Here is a 22,540-nt window from a genome sequence, read left to right on the forward strand (position 1 = left end):
CACACGAAATTTCTCTTGCCAAGCAAACTCAATTCAAAGAAACCCAAAAAAGGTGGCCCGAGACATCGTTCTTCCGTCTGTGAAATTGACACAAAGTTATAGGCATTCAGGGTTGCTCTCTGCCTTAACCGCCTTTGGTGCTGTCGGGTCTTTCCCAATGCATCGGTTTCCCACGGAGACCCGGATCCCGCCGGGTCCGCCAGGCCTTCTCAACGGTCCCGTCCCGCCCGCCGATTGACGTGGGAAGTATCTGCATCGTCAAGCAATCCTGCACGCCACCAACGAGTACCCGCCTGAGACTTTGAGGTTGGCTACCACGCTGCCTTCTACGGATACGCTACCTGTCCTGTCAAACGCGTTGGCCTTTGATCTCCCTAACGATACATACTGCGTAGGCCTGCCTGTCAATACATCTGTCATCTGTCTGCTTGCTTACGGAGATCAACAGTTCGCCAAGTCCGTACCGCACCTGCGCAGACCCTCGCCCTCGCGCTCCCCACCTCAAAGAATCCAACCAGAAGGTTGCGGGCTCGTGGTTCCACGCTAAAGAGGACACAGCCACAGGGGAAGCACGATTTTGACGTGTTCCCGTGTCCTGAGAGTGCGTTGACTGCGTCGTATACCTTTGTTCTGCCCCACGTTAGAATACCAGAATACGGCCCCTCTGCCCAACCCCTGAGCAGTGAGCACGCCAATGGCCGCGACACGAACACTGAGGCATGAGGTGGTGTCGTCGCATTGGCAGTCGCTGTTGACAGCTATTGGTCGTGCCTCAACACGCAAGTCTGCGGGTTCCGTCGATTTTTTTTTTCTTTTTGGCCAAAGAACGAACCGATTGCTGACCTTGCCGGGGACAGACAGACTATTGCGTACAGTACCTCAGATCTGCGGGTATCAAGCCATGCTGCGAATATGGCGGGTGGATGCCATCCCCTTCTCAACTTTGTAAGACATGCGGCGAACCCCGTTACTGCAAAGGTTGGTCGTTGCGTTGTTCTGGCTCGGACCTCCGGCGCGCAACTTGCAAGATAGTCAGAAGAGTTACCGAAGCCACGCCACGACATGCACGACAACACACACATCAATGATCAGTGACAGAGGATGGAGGACCGGCGGGATAGTGTCCGACATCTGCCAGGCGTGCTCTATTACCAACGCTCGGGCACCGAGCTAACATCCTGGTGACGAGCAGAGGTGGGATGTTGACCGTCTCTTTGCTTACAGATCTCCGGTGTCTGTTCCCTCGCCTGCAAACGAAATGGGATGGGGGATTGCCTTATTGCATTTTCTTGCTGACTTAGCTGCAGCAGTCTGAGGGTTGCCGTTGTCTGCCTAACCCTTACCAAGCTGGAGCATACGGATACAGCAGCGTTGTGCTTGGACATTTCTTTCTTTCTTCATGGGCATCCCAACTTCCGACTCGCCCGCCCTGTTTGCCCGGCTCTTGCGCTGCAAGGCCTTGCTTCTGCATTGCATCACAGCAAATGGAACCTCGCAACGAAATACGCCCTGTGGCCCTGTAGTGCTGCGTCGCTCTGTCATTCTAACTTGGCTCGTCGGATTCGCCCCTTGTAGCCTGCCCTGTCAGGCTTGACAGCAGCGACTTCGGAAGTACGGATGCATGCCTTCTTTTTCGTATCCAACCCGTCCTCAGATGCTGGCTGCCCACAAACTGCCTGCTTCAACCTCAGTTGCTTTAAACGAGCCATTGAGTCCCAATTGTCGGTCCTGCGTTCTCTCGGGCACACATCGTCTTCAATCCTCTTTCCTTCTCCCTCGGGCCTCACTTGATGATCCAGTTGGTAACATTCGGACCGTCGGGTTTAGACGGGGTTGAATCATTCCTTATCGCCCGGTGCAAATTTCATAAGCCATTTATTTTCTTGTTGCTTCTGATCCAATCCAGCCTAGTCTGACCACAGGAGTGACCAAACAGGGGGGACATGTCCGATCCAGTCAACAACTCACCACCACGTAGACCCCCGAGCCAGTAGTGGAAGATCCCGCGCGCGCTCGCCGGCGGTGTCGTTACTCGAGTACCTATCCGTACTTAGACCGCCAAGGAGGGATAGCGCGATGAGATGCCCCTTGAAAGGTCGCTACAATGTGTATCCGTAGATGTATGGGACTATGGGTTCCTTCAATATCTTTAAAGACCCCAAGCCGGACCAAGTACTTGTCATACAAATACTGCTACTAGGACACTCTGTGATCGGAGATTTTGGTACAGGGAAGGGGCCTCTCTGCGAATGCAGCAAGGAGGTACTCGGTAGACTGTAGCACATCTCAAATGTTGGCTAACATACCCATGGGGGCCCAAAATGCCTCCCGAGTTCCCGGGGAGGAGAAAAGAACAAAACGGAGCCAGTGTCTGTACTATCTGCCCGGGTCGGTACGTATCTGACTATTGGATGGGTACCGACGTTTGGTGGGATGCTGCACGCAGTACAGATAGGAGGAGAGGAGAGGCATCTCCCCAAAGTACCTACATCTTTATTGGTCCTACTGCAAGAAGGTAAAGGCGTTGGCAAGGGAAAATCAAACACGCGGGAAACCATCGGCAATTCTTTCTCTTTCGTTTCTCCCTTGACTTTCCTCCGAGCTATGCATTTGTCGATAGACGCGCAGTGCAGCTTAGAAATGAGGTACAGGAAACTTACGGTCCGGCCTACGGCAATGGTGACAGGAGATGGAGGCAGACTGCCTGTCAGTTGGCAGCAGATAGGACAGACAGGCATAGAGATTTGAGAGAGATTGAGAAGGCCTGTCATGCTGCCCCAATTCAATATGCACCGGGTCCCAGTCAGTTTAGTTTAGTTTACCTAGTCCAGTCCAGTCCATCCCAATTGCAACCCACTTTCGATCCGATTGCCATCCCATCCCATTCCATCCGTTCTCCCCGTCCCCATTTTCTCCCATCCGTCCACGTTTAGAACGGTGAACTGGTGCCTGACTGACTGGGAGTCTGTCTGTTATTGCTTGGAGACTGGAGTGACGAACTAAACTCACCCACCCCGGCCTGTCCCATCTCTCTTTCCAATTCGCCCTGAGACAGACGCCCAGAAATGTCAATATTTGTCTCCATCTTGTTTTCTGTCTCTTTTTGCTTGAGAGTTGTTTTCGCGCTCTCGTTCAGCCCGTTTCTCTCTCCTTCTTTCTGCTACGATACCTTAAGTGCCTGACTGTGTGTCTGGTTCTGTCTCAGTGAATTTCTTTACGTATACCGAATTGGACGCCAGTCAATTGGAAGTACTTTGGTAGTTTGTCAAGCATCTGTGCCTAAGGTGCCTACCGTAAGAGACAATCCTCTCATCGCCGGCGCCTACATTCACGGTCCACGCCCGTCCTCCTTGAACCCCCCCCCCCCCCCATGTCCCTCCCGTCCTTCTCCTGCCTTCCGCAGACGCCGCCCACCTCATCCTCCATCTCCCCCAAATTCACCCACGTACGTCGTACGCACTACCTTCGTACGCACGGCACGGCCACACTGGAGACTTTTTTTCTCCTCTGCTGCTCCTGCTCCTGCTTGCTGGCACCGCGTGGCTCTCTCCTCATCCCATCATCCCAACTCTGTCACCGCACCTCCCTACGACTCTCCCCTACCTCCCTTTTACCTGGTCGTGACTTCCTTCGCTGGCATCCGCAGAGGTGTCTTTGCCCGAAACACACCACGCTTCTTACACACCTCCCGCACAGCCCGAGGTACCTCGCGTGTCCCTTGGTACCTGCCTCTCCTACTTTACTTTTAGACGCCTCCTCCAGCCATTGCCGCTCTCCACCACCTTTGGCTCACTCACCCTCCTTCTATCATCCCGTCCCAGTCTCTAACCACTCTGCCCTCTCTACCTTACCTCTTCCCTCCATATCCTCCTCGTTGTTTATTCGCACCGAGCGAGACTGTGTTTGTCCTACGAAAAGAACGACAGACAGCTCAATCCTAACCCGTCTCCTTTTCCTTCTTGTAATCCTAAACCTCGTCATCTCCTTTCGACGATCACGCCCCCCGTTCGCTGTCCTCCCCAAGACCGGCCAGTCTTCGAAACACGACACCACCTCGGGGCAGCCAATCCATTCGTTACATAGACAGAAAGTTGCTTGCACATTCACACTCCCACACATTCACCTTGCCGCAATCTGTCGACAAGTACCAATTCGACCTCGCATCATCCACCCTCTTCTCTTGACTGTGCTCCAAGCCAGCTGCTATCGTTGTTGTTGTTGTTGCATCGTCTCGCCGTTTCCAAGGGTCCATTCAGTTAGCCCACTTCAGCTCGACCAGCCGCCCCCGACTTCGACTAGCCACTACAGGCGACACGTTCGTTAATTCTGCTGCATCGAGAGAAGCCTTGGTTTTCGATCCTGCGCCACCAGACTACCAGAACCAAGAGACACTGACGACCCGTCGCCGAATCGCTTCATTTCCTCGTCGCCCCAAATCCACGCCCCGATACGCTTGCCAGCGTCGAATGGGTCTGACGCCCGACGCACCCACAGACGCGCCCACCTGCCGACCTGCTGTCGCCTACGCCTAGTAGGGGGATTTGGAACACAGGAAGCAGGAAAGGAACAATCAACCACTTGTGCGTGTGCGATACACAGGTCGCTACACCTAATTCGACTGCAATCGACGATTGAACGAAGCCACACGCTGGTTGCTGTTCCATTCGCCGTCGTTGTACAAGGCCCCAGAAGCCGTCTGCGTTGTCGCGAAAAAGAGGTGTACAGAGGGTACAGCAGGCGACCACTTGGCCCAGCCCACCAGCTAATCCACAATTGGGCCCATCATGGCACCCATGACGCCCCGGCTCAAGATCCTCTCAGGTGCGTCCCATTTCTTTCCTGGCTTCCAGTCTTCCCGCCCGCTCGCTCCAGTAATTGCTTCTTCTTGCATCAGTGCGACGGTGTGGATCGGAATTTTGTGTCCCTTTATCTCTATCCGTCAGCCCGGCTTTTCTCCTCCCCCATTACACCTTTCCCATCGCAGACCACACTCGTTTTTCTTCCCCTCTCTTTGTTTTTCCTTCTTAATATACACAGTACTCGTCAATACAGGGACCGGTGCTCTTGCATCGTGTCGAGTGCAATTCAGCATGGCCGACGACAGCGAGCTAATGAAAACCTGTGTAGTGGGAGGGAATCCAGTTTCTGCCTTTCTGTCATGGAGATTACAAGCGACGAATGCTTGCGACGTTACACTGGTGTGGAAGTCGGGATTCGATCACGTTGCGCAATACGGAATTTCCTTCAAGTACGTCGCCTATTCTCTCCTGCGGGCGCGCGTCTAATCAAACATTGGCAGGTCTCCCATATTTGGCAACGAACGATTTAAGCCGCGACATGGTAAGCTCCCAATCGGCAGTGGTCGAGAAGGTGATATGAAGGTTGCTGACAGTCTGAACCCATAGTCGTACGCGTTCCCGAAGAAGCCGCACACGGCGGTGGCCCATTCGACTATGTGATCCTCTGCATCAAGGCTCTGCCCGACGTTTACGACCTTGCCGCCGTCATTGACGCCGTCGTCACCCCTCAGCACACGTGCATTCTCGTCAACACGACGCACACTCTCGGTGTTGAGGCCGCTATTGAGGAGCGATTCCCTACCAACGTTGTGCTTTCGCTGGTTTCCAATGCCGAACTCTCCCAACTCGGCCAAAGCGAGTTCGAACACAAGGGCTCAACAGAAATCTGGGTTGGACCATCTTGCAAAAATGAAAACATTCCCGGCGCGATCCAGGGGGATATGGCCGAGGCATTGGCAATGACGTTGAACACGGCTCAGGTTGACTGCAAAGTTTCCCAGAACATCCGTCAGCAGCAGTACGAGCGGGTCATTGGGTAAGTCCTAGTATGGATGGATCTTGTTCGGCAGACTTGCTAACTTGTCGACAGACCTATTGCTTTCCACCCCGCAAGCGTCATCTTTGAGACAGCGAGCCACGCTCAACTGCTTGAGAAAGTTGGTGTGAAGGATATGGTAACTGGCGTAATTGACGAGTTGCTTGCCTTGGCAGACGCACACGGCTGCAAGTTGTCTCCCGACTTCAAACAAAAGACCATTGACGAAATGACGAAACCCACGAACCCCGAGAGCATCATGTGGCAGGACTACATCGCAAAGCGACCGATGGAAGTCGAGACGTATCTGGGCTCGCCGATAAAATTGGCCAAAGAGGCCCGCGTCCCTGTCCCTCGCATCGAATCGCTTTACGCTATTCTGCATAACCTTAATATTGTCAACCGCCAGAAACCGCCCAAGCCTATCGATGTAACAATGGCACCTCCCGGCTCGCCCACATCTCAGTCACCCCTCCCAAGGATGTCGTCGTCAAACGGTGCCCGACCCATGATGAATGGCAATGGCATGCCACCGAACCGAGGACCTCGCCCGCGCAACTCATCAAATTTGGGCCCAGGACCACCACCCGGTATGCGTCGACCTCCCATGAATGGCGGCCCTCCCAACGGCTTCCCACGTGGCCCCCCTCCTCCGGGATCTAGAGCTGCTTCGAGACGCGGGTCTATGGAAGGAAACGACTTGGAAGAGTTCTCACATCTCATGATGTATGACGATATCCCGGAAGGTGGAGAACCTGGCTACAGTCATGGCCCTGAGGGCTCCGAATTGGCGATCCGCGAGCGTGAGATGGAATTGCGTCAGAGAGAGCTGGCACTGAGAGAGCGCGAGATGCGAATGAGATCGAGGGGTCCTCCCCCAAGGAGAGGCCCCCACCCGATGCGCAACAGCGCTCAGGTTTTCGACGAGGAGGATGATGACGACGACTACTTCGACCCCAACTCTGGACCGCCAGCCCCGATGATTGACCCAGACAACTTCGACATGATGAGCGTTACGTCACGGAAGAACCGGAAGGCCGCAGCCGCAGCACCGCCCAGCCGTGCTCAGTACCACAAGAACGAGATTTACGATGCTGGAGGGGCACCGCCCGCCAGATCCTCCCGATTCCGTCCCAACTTTGGACGCAATCGTTCGAGCCAGATTGCTAGTATCCCTGCTGCGAATGAGAACATCCTGGACGATCCCCTTTTCTCCTACTCATCGAATCGATACGGTGCCGTTGACAGAGGTACGATGCAGGCAGGCTCGAGAGCCAACTCGCTGACGGCCTCACGTCTGGACGAGATGCACATGGGCGGAGGCCCCATGGCCATGGGCATGAACGGAGCCTTTCCGCGACGAGCTAGCCAGTCTCCCGGAAACCCCTACAGTCCCTCGATCCGAGGTGGCAGCGGCCGACCGTCGCCGCCTAACGGATACCACGGCCCTCCGATGAACGGTCGTCCCTCCCCTCCCGACGGCATGCGTCAGCCCGTGCCCCGATACCCTCCCGGCCATGGTAACGCAGTCGCGCCACAGCAGGTTGAGCAACATATCGGGGTGAGCGGTCTTGTCCCTCCACCTAAGCAGAAGAACATGAGAAGTCTGACTGGTAGTGCGAGCGCCAGCGCGGGCAGTGGTGAATCACAGAATGACACCGAGCCTTCGGCCCACAGCAGCCAAAGCAGTCTCGGGCCGAGACCGGCCATAGGAGTTCGGTAAATCTCGCTCACGAGGCTGCTTTAATTGCGCTATTGCATTGACGACGGCACGGCCGGTGACACGGAACGAAATCGACTTGCTTTGGCCCAATTGCGATCCGAAACGAACTCTACGACTACGTCCTCCGTCCTTCTACATACTCATAGACCCAGGCTTGCTCTTGCATCCCGTTGGTCTCAAGAGGCCACTCGAGAGTTTCTCACATATCGATGCGCAGCAACACGATGACGACACGAAACGATTAGACAGGAATCGGTCTATCATTCGCGGTACAACACATAGTTAATTCGACGACTTTTTCTTTTTCTCAATCGGACGCAAGTCCAGTACATACGGCATTGTGACGATGGGGGCAAATTCTCTTCGACTTCTGGTAATAGCAGCAGCATTGGCGTGGACAACATCCATGTTCTCGTTCGACAATGGGAAACCAGCGTTGGGGGTTGGATAGTAGACGACGTACCGGCAACCCGATGGCTTCGGACTCGTCACTCGCACCGAGGCCTGGATCAGAGACAAAGGGGGAACGTGAGATCTGACCATCCTTGAGCCATCTTGGGCGCAGCGAGAAGTTGGATGTGTATAAAACGGAACGCCCCTCTGGGCAGTTTCCTTTTCTTTTGTGTCTGTCCTTTACGAAAAAAAACATTTCTTTTGAAGCCAAGGCACAGCCACGGCTAGGTACGTCGAGGGGATTACAAGTAACGAGCATAGACAGGGGGGGGGGGGGGGGGCCGGAGGAGGTTTTGATCCGGCAATACAAAGATGGGCAATATTATTGCATGGTAGCAAACAACGATTGGGGGACATGCTCAGACCGAAGCCTCTCTTCATAAGGGATTTTGGCTTTCCATAATTTTTAGTTTCCCGACGATGAGCGAAGGGCGATGAAGGGCGCAACCCATGGGGATGAGGAGGAAAGGGGTGTATGGATGTAAAAGTTTAAGGGGCAGGCAAGTAGGCAGCCCCTTTAGGGGAGATCAATTGAACGCAATGGAAGTCAGACAGGTGCGAGACTTGGTATCGTGAAAACAAACGTGATGTCTAGCAAGCTTCTCCACCACGGGTGTGTGCACTACACTTTGGCTCCTACTTGAGGTAAGGTACGTCGCCAGACGAGGTAAGGTAAGCAATACCTAGGTGAAGGGGTTTTTTACAATTGCACATCTACGGATACGTCCAGGAGTCCGTCGCCCCGGCCGAGGCTTGTGGCGGGCTTGGGCTTGGTGTCAGGCGCGACTGATGAGACGCTGGCATGTTGGTGATTCAGAACTAAGGTGAGGTAAGACGTCGTCGCTGACCTGAGGGGGGGGGGGTTGAACATTGGGGGAGGGGGGAAGGGGGTAAGAACGCGCCAGGCAAAGCCACCACCGATCAAATATGGCGCCGCGTCCCTAAAGGCCGAAGGAAAGAAAGGAAAAGAACGGATGCTGGAGGAACTACTTAGGAAGAGAAAATGCGCGGTTGACACGTGACTTGAGTATTCTGGGATCCACGCGACATGATCTGATTATATGATGTGATACATGTAAGGTAGTTTGCCTCATGATATGATGTGATATTTCGCATAGTAGGTACGTCACGGTAGATAGGTAGGCAGGGTCCTCACCGCTCACCGAGGGAGCAATGGTTGAATGTTCGGTATGGAGGGGCTTTCTTTCCCGGGAGGGGCTTTTGTTGTTTTTCCCTTTGAGGGATGTTGCCGTGCCGGGGATCCGGGAAAGTTCAGTCCTGCCCTGGGCGGACATGCATGGAAGCGAACAGCCACCCCGAGACTCTTTTTTCATGTGTGCCTTACGGTGTTGGTTGCCCTTGCAGCGAGCGTCAGGTTTTCGTGGGTGACGGGAGGTGGTGGGTGAGGTGGTTTGACGCTGCCTTATCTCATCGGCAGCGCGGGAGGAGGCAGTCGCGCAGTCGCGTAAGGCCGTGCACGGATCACATCTCGCTTGGTACCTGGCACCTGCCTCCAAGAACTCAATGACGCATCAGCAAATCAAAAGTCGATGTTTTGTTTACTTTCTGCGGGGTGGTAGTCAAGCCCGCCCCACTTCCGTCGTCCGACGACATCCCAAACAATTTCAAGCATTTGGATGTGAGAGGGCATGAATTAACGGCCGTCTGTTAAGATATCCTCCCCCACCACCACCAACGTTCCCGCCCGCAGAAAAGAAAAGGTGTTTGGACGAAAGGGTGAGAAGAGAGGAACAGCATAAGAAGAAAAAAATTAAGCAGCAAGGTTGCATGAACCGTCTGAAGAGTTGTTGATTACTACTTCTTCTTTTTTTTCTTGGCGGCTACCTACTTTATCTGAAGTACTTTACCTGCAGACGGATTTTCCTGAGTTGGTGTTGAGGCTCTGCCGGTTGTTGTTTCGGATTTTTGACGACAAGCGATACGAGGTGAGTGGTGTTTTTTTGGTTGCTTTTCGTTGTGAGGAAGGCGGCGCGAGATGAGAATCGACCGCGAGCCTGAGTAACAAGTCCGTTCTCAGTGAGATGAGGTTTTGTGACGTATTTTTTCAAGACGCTTAGCTAATTTAGACTTCTAAGGACGACTAAACAGTGTTCACTGTCGGCAACTTTGCGGCACTCACGAGGGTTGTCTCTCGTCACACCACAATAGTGAGAGAACCAGAAGCTACAAGCCCGGAAAAGATGGCGTCGAGGAGTATCAGCATGGGTCAGACGACGAGGCCGTCCATGTCGTCTAGCTCTGGTAACGCGATGAAGACGCGGCAGTTGGTGAGTTATTCTTCCTCCTTTACCTTGTGGTGCGCGTTTTTATCTCTGAGATGTGATGGCGTGAAAGGCAGAGGAAGAGGAAGAGAAGGGGTTCGAGGGAAGCGATGAGATGCTCATCGGAGAAGATATTAGCTCTGAGGTGGACTTCATTTGAGCTGACTGGAACCGGTATCGCAGACACATCTTCATTCTCAGCTGGCGCAGCTGTCTGCCAACCTCTCTGACACGGAGAACCTGGTCCGCATGACGAGCGTCCAGGCCGAGAGTATGCGGGGGTTGGGGGCGTGGCATGGTGGCATGTGAGTAGTCCTTCTCTTCCCCCTGTCTGTATCTACCCCTCTCAGTAAATGTTTGTATAGCCCTTGCCGCTGTTTCTTTCCCGTGTCGGTATGATGCTGGGCTGGCGCCGGAGCCGCCTGCGGCTTGGATTAGGGTGTGGGTACTTTGCAGATGATGATGTTCTCCTTGCTGACGGTATGCGATGGTAGGTTCATGGCTGCGAGTAAGGTGCTCGGGGAAGAGGCCATCAACCGCGATGCAGCGGCACAGGCGAGGGGTGGCCAGAGATGAGAGAGGCCCTTGGAGACTTGAGGAGAGAAACATGAACCGAAGCTGAGAGGTTGTGGCTCAACGCCGCTAGCCCGTCAGAGGCTCTTTTATGCGTCGTTGCGGGAATAGGAAGACGCTATCTGGCTGGGTTACTTAACGATCAATGAATTTCGAGTATGACACAGTATGTGCCCACTTCATGCAGGACGTGCGAGGTTCCATTCTTGTGATGCAATGGTGCCGGAGTTGAAAGCACTCGCTTCGAATGAAACTTTTAAATGGGAAGTGGCTTCGGAGATCAGTCCTCCTCAGAGGCCTGGTGATGTCTTTGGGTACATGCCATCGTCTCATTCTCATTTTTTACGCTCGGTGCTTGCGGAACATGGACTGCCAGCCAGGTATGCTTCGAAGTTCAGCCCTTGCCAGGAAGTCTCTATCGAGTAACCTCAGAGGATGCTTGTGAGAGAAGGAGGAGACACCGGGATGTTCCTCCGTGAGCATGGCTTCGGTCGTCGGTGCCGGGCTTCAGTTTGGTCTAGGAGATTCCGGGTGTCATTGCCTGCGATACGTTGCGTTCAAGATATCGTGGTACATCGATCGTATTCAGCTCAAGGATCGAGCAAGTAATGGAGCACTCCCTACAAGGTCTGAGCAACGATGCTGTCACGAATCATCGAGGCTCGCTAGCATAGCGGGGAGCTGCATCATCGAAGAGAGTAGGTCCGCCCGCCATGAGTATTCCTGATGTCTCAGCATGAGTCGAGGCCTTGCTTCTTGCAGAAGACACGGGTGGTGTTTTTGGAGAAGTTTCGGTGCTATAAAATGCTAGCAAGCAAGGAAGGCATCGCTGGACCTGGTCTTGCCATATGCAATGATAACATGGGCGGTATGCAGTTCTCGCTTCGGGTGGCAATTCACCGCCGAGTACTTACGTGCTTGGTATGGCAGTATTTACGTTGGTACTTTCTCAAAGGTATATAAGACAAGTACTTCACCGTCTCAGTGCAAGTTACCAGGGCCAAGAAAGTCTTCTGGACGTTCTTAAGGCGGGTATCATGTGTTATCGATTTCATGTTCCTTCGAGGCGACCGGCAGACTCTGGGTCTGGTAGTGAGTGTAAAGAAATCGCGACACGCCATATAAGTCAATCAATAGTAGTAGGCTCTTGTTAGCATCTCATGTGTATAGTAGCTTGTATATATTACAAGTCGTGACACCCAGTGCCATAAAGGGTGTAGAGCGTGACGACAAGCTATGGGGAAAGAGCCGGGGCCTGGCTATGCCGGCATTGAGAACATACAACCGAACGAGGTGAGACTTTGGGTTTTCATTGGGAAAGGTCTGTCGCAGACATGCATGTGTGAACTTTCGGTCTCTTCTTTCCCTGGTGATACTTTTGCTTGCTTTTATAAGGATATTGTCACCTACCTCGAAGCCGCTCACCTTTACGCCCAGCCGCAACCTGACTGAGTGTTCCAAGCCATACCATGGATCCCATTAAACCAGGCGCAAGAATGACAGCGGGTGCGCGACTGGGTCGATAGATGGCGGTGGCCTTACGCAAGTAGTCGAGGTTATACCTATCCATTCTACACATGTATAGAAGCACGTACTAGACCGTGAGTAAAGCCACGTGAGTCATGTTGAAGTTCTTGATGATATTTTCTTCACTATAATGTAGCTTTTTTCGTGTAAGATCGTAGGATGTAGGACTCAGTGGCATCTTTGGTAGATGATGCCGCCAAGAGAATTCGCTTCCTTTGAGCATGTTGACAACCTTTTGAATTCTTCTGCGAGGCGAGAATACATCTACGCATCGAGCAATAACTGTACTTTCCGCTATCGCGGCAAGGCCAGCCTGCCAATCAAGCTCACTTGACATTAGCTTTCCCTCACTGGATGTATAAGTGTCTCTGTCCGCTTCCATGCCGTCCCACGAGCCAGGTACTTGGAAGCCAGACTCTTGAGCGATAGTAGATGGGCGGCACGCTGCCAACAAACGCTAGTCCTAGAGAGCTCCAGCGTTCCGTCGAGTTTTCAAAGTGCTGGTTGTTTCATTGATCGGTTGCCGTAGCTCGAGTCTGTTCTTTATGGAATGAACGCAGCCTTCGTGCCACCGCGCTCCTCTCCTCGCCTAGAAGCAACGTGCTAAGGCCAACTCTAGATCTTTGTATGGAGGCTTGTTAGTGTAGGATCTATGGTGTACATATTCCATCGCAGTTCGTGACTTTCGAGCCCACTGGCAGATCTCAGAACAATTAAGACACCCAGGATTATGCTGGGAGGTAATGTTAGGGATTGCAGCAGCTTAATATATCAGAGGCCAGCTTCTGTCTATGCGACCCGGGAGATGGTGAGGAGAGGGTAAATGTGGTGCAACATGTTTATGCAGTCGACTGGAAAGTTTGTATACCGATCTCTATAGAAAGAAGCTTATTCCACTGGCTTTATGTCAAGGTACGCTTGTTGCACTTCAATGACTCCATACTTTGTTACCTTATACTAAGGTAGTTCAAGTACGCTCGCTCTCGCAAGGTTTCAATGCCGGCAAGGTAGGTAACATGAAGCAGTCACAACAAGGACGAAGGTAAAGAAGACATGGATAATAGTCCCTAGCTCGCAATATCGTCCCATACGTATTCGAAAACGGATACGTTATGGGGCTGGTGAGGAGGAAGGTAAGCACAGCCTTGTATGAGTATGGTGATGTGAGGCGTGAAGCGATAACAACCCGAAGCACTCGTTTAAAACTTGCCGTCGGCCGACCTCAAGTTTTCGTTCAACTGGGTCTTGGGGTGAGTCTCTTAGCTAGCCTTACAAAATGTTACGTTTATACTTGGTTAAGTAGATGGAGAAAGCTATCTGCATTTTTGTCATTTTTGAGTGACTTGAATGAGAGCTAGGATGTATTGTCTACTACCTCCTCGAGCTAAACATCGTAGCTCAAGGCTCACTATGAGACATACAATGTGGCTTGACCTTATTCTGCCGACTTATAATTTTTCGTTGGCGATAACCGCTGATTGATTCTAGGTCTCGCCAATGCTATTGTACTTATAAGTAACACCTTTGAGGAGTAAGTACTCGAGCGAGCATGGCCAACAGGGAATTCAAGTAATATGACAACAAGAATTTGGAAGTAGCGTGTCTATATTAACCAAAAGATGCTACCATGACCTAATCATTCCACTCATACCTTGAATATCCAGCTCAGCAAACCCACGGTTGCACAGTAGGCCAAAATATGAAGTAAATCAAAGCCAAGACCAGCCCGAAAGACAGGATGGCAACCTCCTCGGAGCCAAAGTGGAACCCGTACCGCACGTTATCCAGCTTCTTATTTCCTGGTGACTGGCTCTGCGGCTTCAAAATACCGTCAAAGCCCCTAGCCCAGGGTACTTCCAGGCCGCGGTCATCGAGGATCTGCTCCGCCGTGATCTTGGCACCAGCCATTACGATTGGCACGCCGGTACCGGGGTGCGTGCTGGCGCCAACGAAATACGCGTTCTCCAAACCCTCCGCGCGTGTGCGCGGGCGGAAAGCCAGGACGTTGAAGATACCATGCGTCAAGCCCAAGATGGCGCCCTTGTCCAAGTTGAACTTATCTTCCCACGTCAGGGGCGTGTTGACAATCTCATGCGTAACGGAGTCAGTCAGGGGCGCGCAGCCCGTTCTGGCACTCACAATCTCCACGACGGCCGCACGGGCTCGGGCGACGATGTCGTCCCAGTGCTTAGGGTCCGACGTCAAACCCGGCCCGTCGCCCTTTGACTCTTGGAGATGGCCAACAGGGACCAAGACGATGACGGTGTCTTTTCCTTCAGGCGCTGCCGAGGGATCGATCCTGCTGGGCACGTTGACGTAGAAGCTGGGCTGGCTTGGGAGGGAATGCTTCTTGAAGATTGCGTCAAAGGATTCCTGGTACTCTTCGGCGAGGAAGATGTTGTGGACGGAGAGCTCGGGGATCTTGCGGTCCATGCACCAGTAAAAGGAGATGGAGCTGCAGCTGGCCTCCCTCTTGCGGAGAGACTTTGTGTAGTCCATGATGGCGGGGGTCTTGGGGAGGAGGTTGCCGTAGGCGTAGACGAGGTCAGCGTTGACGATAACGACGTCTGCCGTGAGGGATTCGCCGGACTCGAGCTCCACGCCCGTCGCCTTCTGGCCATCTGTTAGGACGCGGGAGACGGGCGTATTGAGGCGGTAGTCGACGCCCATCCGCTCGCCGATGCGCACCAGCGCCGCCACGACCTGGTGGAAGCCGCCGCGGGGGTACCAGATGCCCTCGGCGAACTCGGTGTACTGAAGCAAAGAGTACGTCGCGGGAGCGTCAAAGGGTGACATGCCCATGTACATGACGGCGAACGTAAACACCCTCCGCAGCCTCTCAGTCCAGAAGTACCTGCTCGCGCGGCTCCAGATACTCTCCAGCGGGTGCAGGTTCACAACGTGCCTTACAAAACCGGGCCTCGCAAGATCGAGAAACTTGCCAAAATTCCGGTGCAACACGTCCTTGACGGAGATCTCATAGTGCGTGTGAGCCTCCCGGAGCCACTTGAGATACCGCTCGAAGCCATCCTTTCCCTCCCAGCGCTCAATCTGCGTCTTCATGGCGGCGAGGTCGGACGAGTGCTTGAAGAGCTCGCCGTCGTGGAACCAGATGTTGTAGTTTGTCTCGCAGCGCAGCAGGTCGACGCCGGCGTCGGCCATGGTGGTGTCCAGGTCCCGGAAGGTCTCGTGGAAGAGCTGGGGGAGGAGGAAGAGGGAGGGGCCTTGGTCGAAGCGGTGGCCTTCGTGGTGCATGAGGGAGCAGCGGCCGCCCGTGAAGGAGTTCTTCTCGAGGACGGTGACGGAGAAGCCTGCCTTTGCGAGGCGGGCGGCGAGGGCTACGCCGCCGGCGCCTGCGCCGACGATGATGGCCTTCTTGGGCTTTTCCCCGAGTTGAGGCATTGCTTATGGAGTGTGTGAGATTATATGGTGGATTGTCTATTGAGTAGGTAGGATGAGATAGATCGCTGCACTAAGTGTAGGGCAATAAGTGATGCCCGTGAGATTGTCGTGAGATTGTCGTGAGATTGTAACAGATGAGATCGAGTGCCCAATCAGATTATCACCAGCTCACAAGGCAAAGAGAGAACTTGATCAAGCAGACAGAGGATTGGCGCAAGGGAAGATGATTAACATTCATACTAGAATAATTGTCCCGTCATTCCAGCAAGCATGTGAAGAGAGACGCGGCGGCCAATTGTCCCTCGCATGCCATGGGATCCACAAAAGCATCGGAGCGGCAAGTGCAGGGGGTGGGATTGAAATCGCACGAGGATGAGCTCCGCACCGGCCGGTTCGGGGGTGAGAGTTGAGAGAGTGATGACACCTCGACTTCGGAGGAAGTTCCTGGCTGACGAACGTCGTAGAGACAAGACGGGCGGACGGCGCACAAACTTCACCCCAACTTTTTGTGCAGCTTCTTTCTGAGCTGCAGCCTGCCACTGGCTTGGGGTGGTATAAGGCGTACGAAGCAAGGGGCGTGCCGCATGAGAGCTCATGCACAAACAAGCTAGCTACAGGTACAACCAAACAAAACGGTCGTTGAGACATTGATATCGTATTCGCAGATCGCGATCGTTTTATTCCGCTTCATCGGCTATTGCTTTAGATTGAGGCAGGTTAAAGAGCCAAGCTTCGCGGACTCGGACATTTGTAACAGTTTAGTCTTCCAGCTCGCCATTTGCCGTGAACTCATCAATTAGACGTTTGGTGATGAATCACCTTGAACCTCATTCATCTGGCCCGGCCTCCAAACGACCCGGGCGTTCCAGATAGGTAGTAGCCACCGTGGAATCTTCCCGTCTGAAAGGCAAACCGGCACCTGGCATCCATCCCGCCTTGTCTTACTCACCCCTTCCCACCATGTTTGACACATGGCCGTATCTCCCTATCTTTGAGCTCTCTTCTCAAGAAAACATTTAGTGCCTCCTCTCCCACCTGGCTAAAAACCCACTAGATCCGCGCCCGCTTACTACCCGTTCATCAATCCCTGATCCGATCAGAACCTGAAAGTGGGCTGGCTGGTTGTATGCAAAATCCCATGTTGGGACGACGCGCATATGGTCGTCATAGACTTTGCAATTCCCCTCGGACTCGGCCAACCAACCACGCCGGGCCGGACCAGCCACCATTGAAGTTGGAGCTTTCGAATTAATCAACGTGTAGCTTACACCAAGACGCCAGAGGGAGAGCTGCAGCTGCACCTTGGATCCTCAACAATTCCATTCCCATTCCCAATACAAGCTCCATCCCTGCCTTTCTTTCCAGACACAGCTCCTCCCCCCACCTGGTCCAGCGCACTCACTGTCTTGCCGGATCCGGAAAGAAGCTCTGTCTACGGGATCCTCGCAAGCGCCACCACAACCATCTTACACCACCTTGCACGACGAAGTACAGTCCGTCGGCACCCTTGGCATCTTCGTTGCCTTCGTCTGGAATCTCTGAACTTCAGAAAAGTCCGAGCCCCGAGCAAAAAAAAAAAAAAACAGCGCGTGGAAACACGGCCGGAGAAACGTTCCCGCAAGACAACGACCAACCCGGATTTCTATCCCACTCCACTCGGGACAATTCACCATTCCTCCCACCGGGAACTACCCGACCGGCCTCCGTTATCCTCTCGGAGTCACAAAGTCCAGCTAGCAACGGTGAATAGTCCGTCTTCGACAGAACAATCAAAAGGGACGATAAAACGGCAGTGGCAGGTTTACGTGCAAGTCGCAACGCTGCAACGCCGACGTGGGGTCTCACCTCACCTCTCTTCACCTTACTTGCCTACCTACCTTACCCTGACGCTAACCTCTCCGTCATAATTGCGTTAACACCCGCCCGGTCTAATCCCACCTCACCTTTCGTCTCTCTCACACGCCCCAAGGTACCGTCTTTCTTTTGTGCAACCTAGCCGCAGGAACAGCTTGCAATCTGTCCTGCTTCGGAGTCGGACGGACTGTAGACAGGGCGAGCGCTGCGGGCAGGAGCCGCCGAAAGAACAAGCCTCAATTCTTATCAACCCTCAACGTCGCCGAGCCTGCGTATTCTTCCTTCAGCACCCTATGAGAATCTGCTCATTTTTGTGACTCTTCACGGCCTTCAGAAATTGCAGCCCTCCCAAGATGGGCTACGACTACGCGTTGGTGTAAGTGATCTTGCCGCTCAGCTCTTTTTCAACAGCACTTACTCATCCCTTGCTAGGCACGTCAAGTACACCATCCCTCTGGCGGGACTGCTCGCGTTTATCTCATACCCTCTCTTTACGCGCCTCGATGTCGTGAGGACTCTCTTCATTGTGACAATCGCTTTTACAGCCACGATTCCCTGGGATTCGTATCTGATCAGAACCGGCATCTGGACGTATCCCCCAAACGCGGTATTGGGACCGACCCTCTATGACATCCCAATTGAGGAGCTATTCTTCTTCGTCATACAAACGTACATCACCGCTCAGCTCTACATTATCCTCAACAAGCCTGTACTTCATGCCCAGTACCTTAACTCCCCTACCACGCTACCGAAATGGATAAAGACTGCGAAGCCTCTCGGCCAGCTAGCGCTCTTCAGCAGCGTCGCCCTCGGCGCATGGCTGATTGCCAAGGAGGGTGAAGGCACCTACCTGGGCCTGATTTTGGTTTGGGCATGCTCTTTTGCGCTCCTCACCTGGACTATTACGTCGCAGTTCCTCCTGGCTCTGCCATTAGCTTGCACTGCTCTACCCATCTTACTGCCTACGATCTACCTATGGGTCGTTGACGAGATGGCCTTGGGCCGTGGCACCTGGGCCATTGAAAGTGGCACGAAACTCGAGTTCAAGCTCTTTGGCAGCCTCGAGATTGAAGAGGCGACCTTCTTCCTCGTCACCAACATGCTCATCGTCTTTGGCGTGGCTGCCTTTGACAAGGCCGTTGCGGTCTGCGATGCATTCCCAGACAAGTTTGACAAGCCAGCCGACGCCCTGTCCATGTCACTCCTCCGAGCCCGCGTTTTCCCCTCATCTCAGTACGACATGGAGCGCATCTTGGGCATTCGCCAGGCGGTCACCAGACTGGCCAGGAAGAGTCGTAGCTTCCATCTCGCCAGCTCCGTCTTCCCAGGCCGCCTACGGATCGACCTGACGCTGCTGTAAGTAGAGTTCCAGCGCCCTAAACCTAAATGTAACCCCGTGTCGCTGACCATCTCCTCCCCTCTGCAGCTACTCATACTGCCGTCTAGCCGACGATCTTGTCGACGATGCCGAGACCCCTGACGAGGCCGCCTCCTGGATCTCCAAACTCGACCGCCATCTAAGTCTGCTCTACAAAGACCCCGACGCGACCTCGGCGCCCCTCGCCGCGAAATACGCTGCCGAAAACTTTCCAGAATCCGCCCTCTCAGCCTTGGACCTCCTCCCCGCATCGCTCATGCCCCGCGAACCCCTCGCTGAGCTCCTCAAGGGTTTCGAGATGGACCTCTCCTTCAGCAAAGACACCTTCCCGATCACGGACCCCGAGGACCTAGAGCTCTACGCTGCCCGCGTCGCCAGCACCGTCGGACAGGCCTGCCTAGAGCTGGTCTTCCGCCACTGCCAGCACGGCCTGCCCGACTACATGCAAGCCTACCTACGCAACACAGCGCGCCAGATGGGCCTCGCGTTGCAGTTCGTCAACATTGCCCGCGACATTGCCGTAGACGCCAAAATCGGGCGAGTCTATCTGCCCACAACCTGGCTCAAGGAGGAGGGCCTGACGCCCAAGGATGTTCTCGCGAACCCTAACAGCGAAGGCGCCGGCAATGTGCGCCGTCGCATCCTCGCTAAGGCCTTTGACCACTACGGCGAGGCGAGAGACTCTATGGAGTGGATTCCCTCGGAGGCGCGCGGCCCCATGGTCGTCGCCGTGGAGAGCTACATGGAAATTGGCCGGGTCCTCATGCGCAACGACGGCGCTGCGGCAGACGGGAGTGGGCGAGCGACGGTGCCCAAGTCGCGTCGCATCTGGGTTGCCTGGAGCACGTTGATGGCCGCGTAGATTTGATTCTGGGTTTTGGTAGAGCCTAGGGAGTATGCACTTTTCGTCTTAGATCTCTTTCGTCATTTCGTTCTTCTTTGGGAGTGTTTCTCCTCCTCTCTCCCCCTCCCCTCAAGCCCCTCCAATGGCATTGATAGAGGCATTACGAATAGACAGCTTGGCGTCCATAGGAGTGGTAGCAGTATGACATAGACGTGACCCCGATACAAAAGGCGTATCCCCGCTGCTTTCTTCGATACCAGGTTCACGATGAGATGCCTTTGTTTCGTGTTCCCCACAGAGATCGATCCATCCGATCGAATTATTGCAGCAGTGACATCACATCAAGCTCCGTGGTCCTATCCAAGATTGCTCCGGGAGCTATGTAAGCGAGGATCCGTGCGCAGCCTGAAAGGGGTGAGCTGGTCCAAGCTTCTTTACCGAGCTCAATCGACTCACCGAGCCCGCTATGAAGGCTCACCGAAACCCGGCGACCAAACGAATATGGGTCTCCACCAAAAGTTGAGCCTCCATTGACAACTTCTCAAATCGCCAAGTTTCCACCTTCACCCACCTCGACTCCATCACGGGGGAGAAGAACCACCACGCCTCCCACCCAATTGAGCCGGTCGCGCGAAGCGCTCACTGTCATTACACGGAACCGAATGCGCCAATTGTAGACACTCGACAGACAAACAACAACCTTCAAGATGATACCCAGAGCGCCCGCCCGCCGTCTCCTCCGGGACATCGTCCCCGCGCACCGCATCGCACCGCGACCCTTCCTCCGACCCTTTACCTCAACGCCCTCCTCCCGCCTGCAAGCGCAGCGCCCGCCGCCGCCGCCTCCGACCGCGCAATCACCCCTCCAAACCCAACAACAACAGGCCGCCGCCAACGCAACCCTCTCGAACCTATCCCACCTCACCCCGGCACAAATCACAGCCCTCCTCTCGACGACACCACCATCAACACCACCAGGAGGAGCAGGAGGCATCCCCGGGGCCCCGATCCCCCCTCCCGGTTCACCAGCCGGAGCAGCAGCAGCAGGCCCCGGCGTCGGCCCCTCCCGCCGCTCAATCCTCCTCCGCCGCACCCTCTGGGCCCTCTTCTTCTTCGCCCTAGGCTACAAGCTCACCGACGACCAAATCGCAAACATACGCTTCACGGCCCCCTTTCTCTACCCGCCCGTCGAAGCAGACGAGCAGCAGATCCCCCTCTTCCGCGCCCACGCCACCTTCCAAGCCATCGAGGACTACCCCATCCTCCAGTCCCTCGTCCCCACCATGCCCCCCGGCAGCGCCCCCGTCCCCGGCGGCGTCGCGACGCCGCAACTGCCCCTATCGGACTGGGAGAACTGGGAACCCTACCAAGACTTCTCCCCCGAGCGCACGGCGCACCACCTCTGCGCGGGCCCCGCGCTGAATAACCCCAACGGCCTGGGCCTCGTCAACATCGTGTTCAGGCACAAGTACACGGGCGAACTCATCCTCGCCATCATGTTCGGGCAGGGAACGTCGGGGTGGCCGTCCGTGGTGCACGGCGGGATGTTGTCGACCATCATGGACGAGGCCATGGGCCGCCTCGCGGCGCTGAATTTCACTGCCAACACGGCTGTTACGGCCAAGTTGGCCATGGATTTCAAGGTGCCTGTCACGCCGGGCATGCTTTACATTGTTCGTGTGGGGAAGGCGCTGCCTGAGTGGCAGAAGGAGAGGCCTGATGAGGAGGACAAGACGGATCGCAAGTTGTGGATTATCGGGCGGATGGAGGATCCGGATGGGGCTACTGTAGTTGAGGCAAAGGGGCTTTTTGTGGTGCCCAAGGGGATTGAGGTGCAGCCTCTTGGTGGGAGGTTCTGAGAGGGCGAGGGTTTGACACACGAAGGTGGCTATCGAAAAGGGGGAGATGGTAAAAGAGGGGAAGTTGAAGTGCATTCATTCCATGGCGTTGCAAAAGGGACACACGATGCCTCGATGCCTCTAACCTAAAATTGAGGCAGGGAAAAGGGGGCGGGAGGTCACTGAAAGTGCCATGTACCGATAGATGTGGGTTCATAAAAAAAGAAGAAGCAATAGATAAAACTCGTGATACCTCCAAAATCAGGAAAATATAACAAACATACCATTCAGCCAGAACAGAAGTTTGACACCATCAGTGACATCTACAGCGAGGTACTTTGATTCAACCGCGCATATACTGCTCACGAAGGTAATACTTGATATATGGTCGAGTCTAGCCTTTTGCCTCCAGGAGAAAAGCGAGTTGTAGTCTCGATTCAAGGAGAGCCTAGATCAATTCCTGTACTTGAGTCAAAATTGGTTTCCAGTAGTGCCTAACCCAGCCTGCTATGGTCATTCTGACTATGTATACCGCTCATTGCCTACCCGTCTTTGCTTGATCGTGTGCGACACTGACGTTATGTTCATGGGGTACAACCACAAGACACTAGAAGCTTCAAAGTTACAAAGGCTTTGGAGCCTGACAGGTGGTCATCGTACCCAGTTATTTGTAGACCGTGACTGCTAATGTAGTCTAGTCACGCATCAGGACCATCTTCGCACCTATTTCGCTTGCTGGACACCAATGGGACTTCAAGGCAAGTGACCAAGTAAAATGTTGATTTTTATATCAACGCGAAGAAAGCGCTAGGTACATTTCGTGCGTGCGTA

At 54.2% G+C, this 22,540-nt stretch overlaps 6 protein-coding genes across 6 annotated transcripts; 5 read left to right on the plus strand and 1 right to left on the minus strand.

The window, feature by feature from the left end:
* Window positions 1-924: 924 nt before the first annotated feature.
* On the plus strand, window positions 925-1,317 carry BDP81DRAFT_413981 (uncharacterized protein). The gene has a single exon (XM_060589324.1). It carries the CDS (start codon window positions 953-955, stop codon window positions 1,172-1,174), a length of 222 nt encoding a protein of 73 aa, XP_060452058.1. The 5' UTR covers window positions 925-952; the 3' UTR covers window positions 1,175-1,317.
* A 3,467-nt stretch (window positions 1,318-4,784) lies between these two features.
* BDP81DRAFT_388865 (ketopantoate reductase PanE/ApbA-domain-containing protein) lies at window positions 4,785-7,558 on the plus strand (the record flags this gene model as incomplete). The annotated part of the gene is made up of 5 exons (XM_060587186.1): window positions 4,785-4,821; window positions 5,128-5,248; window positions 5,300-5,340; window positions 5,406-5,835; window positions 5,890-7,558. 5 exons carry the CDS (start codon window positions 4,785-4,787, stop codon window positions 7,556-7,558), a joined length of 2,298 nt encoding a protein of 765 aa, XP_060452059.1.
* A 2,540-nt stretch (window positions 7,559-10,098) lies between these two features.
* Window positions 10,099-11,131, plus strand: BDP81DRAFT_413986 (DASH complex subunit Hsk3 like-domain-containing protein). The gene is made up of 3 exons (XM_060589325.1): window positions 10,099-10,299; window positions 10,477-10,598; window positions 10,788-11,131. The coding sequence occupies exons 1-3, from the start codon at window positions 10,213-10,215 to the stop codon at window positions 10,867-10,869; spliced, it is 291 nt and encodes a 96-aa protein (XP_060452060.1). The 5' UTR covers window positions 10,099-10,212; the 3' UTR covers window positions 10,870-11,131.
* A 2,579-nt stretch (window positions 11,132-13,710) lies between these two features.
* BDP81DRAFT_413987 (phytoene desaturase) lies at window positions 13,711-16,003 on the minus strand. Its single transcript, XM_060589326.1, has one exon. The coding sequence runs from the start codon at window positions 15,793-15,795 to the stop codon at window positions 14,059-14,061; it is 1,737 nt and encodes a 578-aa protein (XP_060452061.1). The 5' UTR covers window positions 15,796-16,003; the 3' UTR covers window positions 13,711-14,058.
* A 2,166-nt stretch (window positions 16,004-18,169) lies between these two features.
* BDP81DRAFT_306662 (terpene synthase) lies at window positions 18,170-19,889 on the plus strand (the record flags this gene model as incomplete). The annotated part of the gene is made up of 2 exons (XM_060583298.1): window positions 18,170-19,005; window positions 19,076-19,889. Coding segments are annotated over 2 exons (1,650 nt in total), but the record flags the coding sequence as incomplete, so codon positions are not given.
* A 689-nt stretch (window positions 19,890-20,578) lies between these two features.
* BDP81DRAFT_388869 (HotDog domain-containing protein) lies at window positions 20,579-21,730 on the plus strand (the record flags this gene model as incomplete). The annotated part of the gene is made up of 1 exon (XM_060587187.1): window positions 20,579-21,730. The coding sequence occupies one exon, from the start codon at window positions 20,579-20,581 to the stop codon at window positions 21,728-21,730; it is 1,152 nt and encodes a 383-aa protein (XP_060452063.1).
* Window positions 21,731-22,540: the final 810 nt, after the last annotated feature.

The sequence above is a fragment of the Colletotrichum phormii genome (genome assembly GCF_030913505.1).
Source record: "Colletotrichum phormii strain CBS 102054 chromosome Unknown BDP81scaffold_1, whole genome shotgun sequence".
Taxonomy (NCBI): Eukaryota; Fungi; Ascomycota; class Sordariomycetes; order Glomerellales; family Glomerellaceae; genus Colletotrichum; species Colletotrichum phormii.

What these genes read in the sequence shown, in the direction of transcription:
- BDP81DRAFT_413981 (XM_060589324.1), top strand. Translation starts at nt 953, where the DNA reads ATGCGGCGAACCCCGTTACTGCAAAGGTTGGTCGTTGCGTTGTTCTGG.
- BDP81DRAFT_413986 (XM_060589325.1), top strand. Translation starts at nt 10,213, where the DNA reads ATGGCGTCGAGGAGTATCAGCATGGGTCAGACGACGAGGCCGTCCATG. An exon ending in CGATGAAGACGCGGCAGTTG is followed by an intron (nt 10,300 to 10,476) that starts GTGAGTTATTCT and finishes CCGGTATCGCAG; the next exon opens with ACACATCTTCATTCTCAGCT. An exon ending in GGGGCGTGGCATGGTGGCAT is followed by an intron (nt 10,599 to 10,787) that starts GTGAGTAGTCCT and finishes ATGCGATGGTAG; the next exon opens with GTTCATGGCTGCGAGTAAGG.
- BDP81DRAFT_413987 (XM_060589326.1), bottom strand. Translation starts at nt 15,795, where the DNA reads ATGCCTCAACTCGGGGAAAAGCCCAAGAAGGCCATCATCGTCGGCGCA.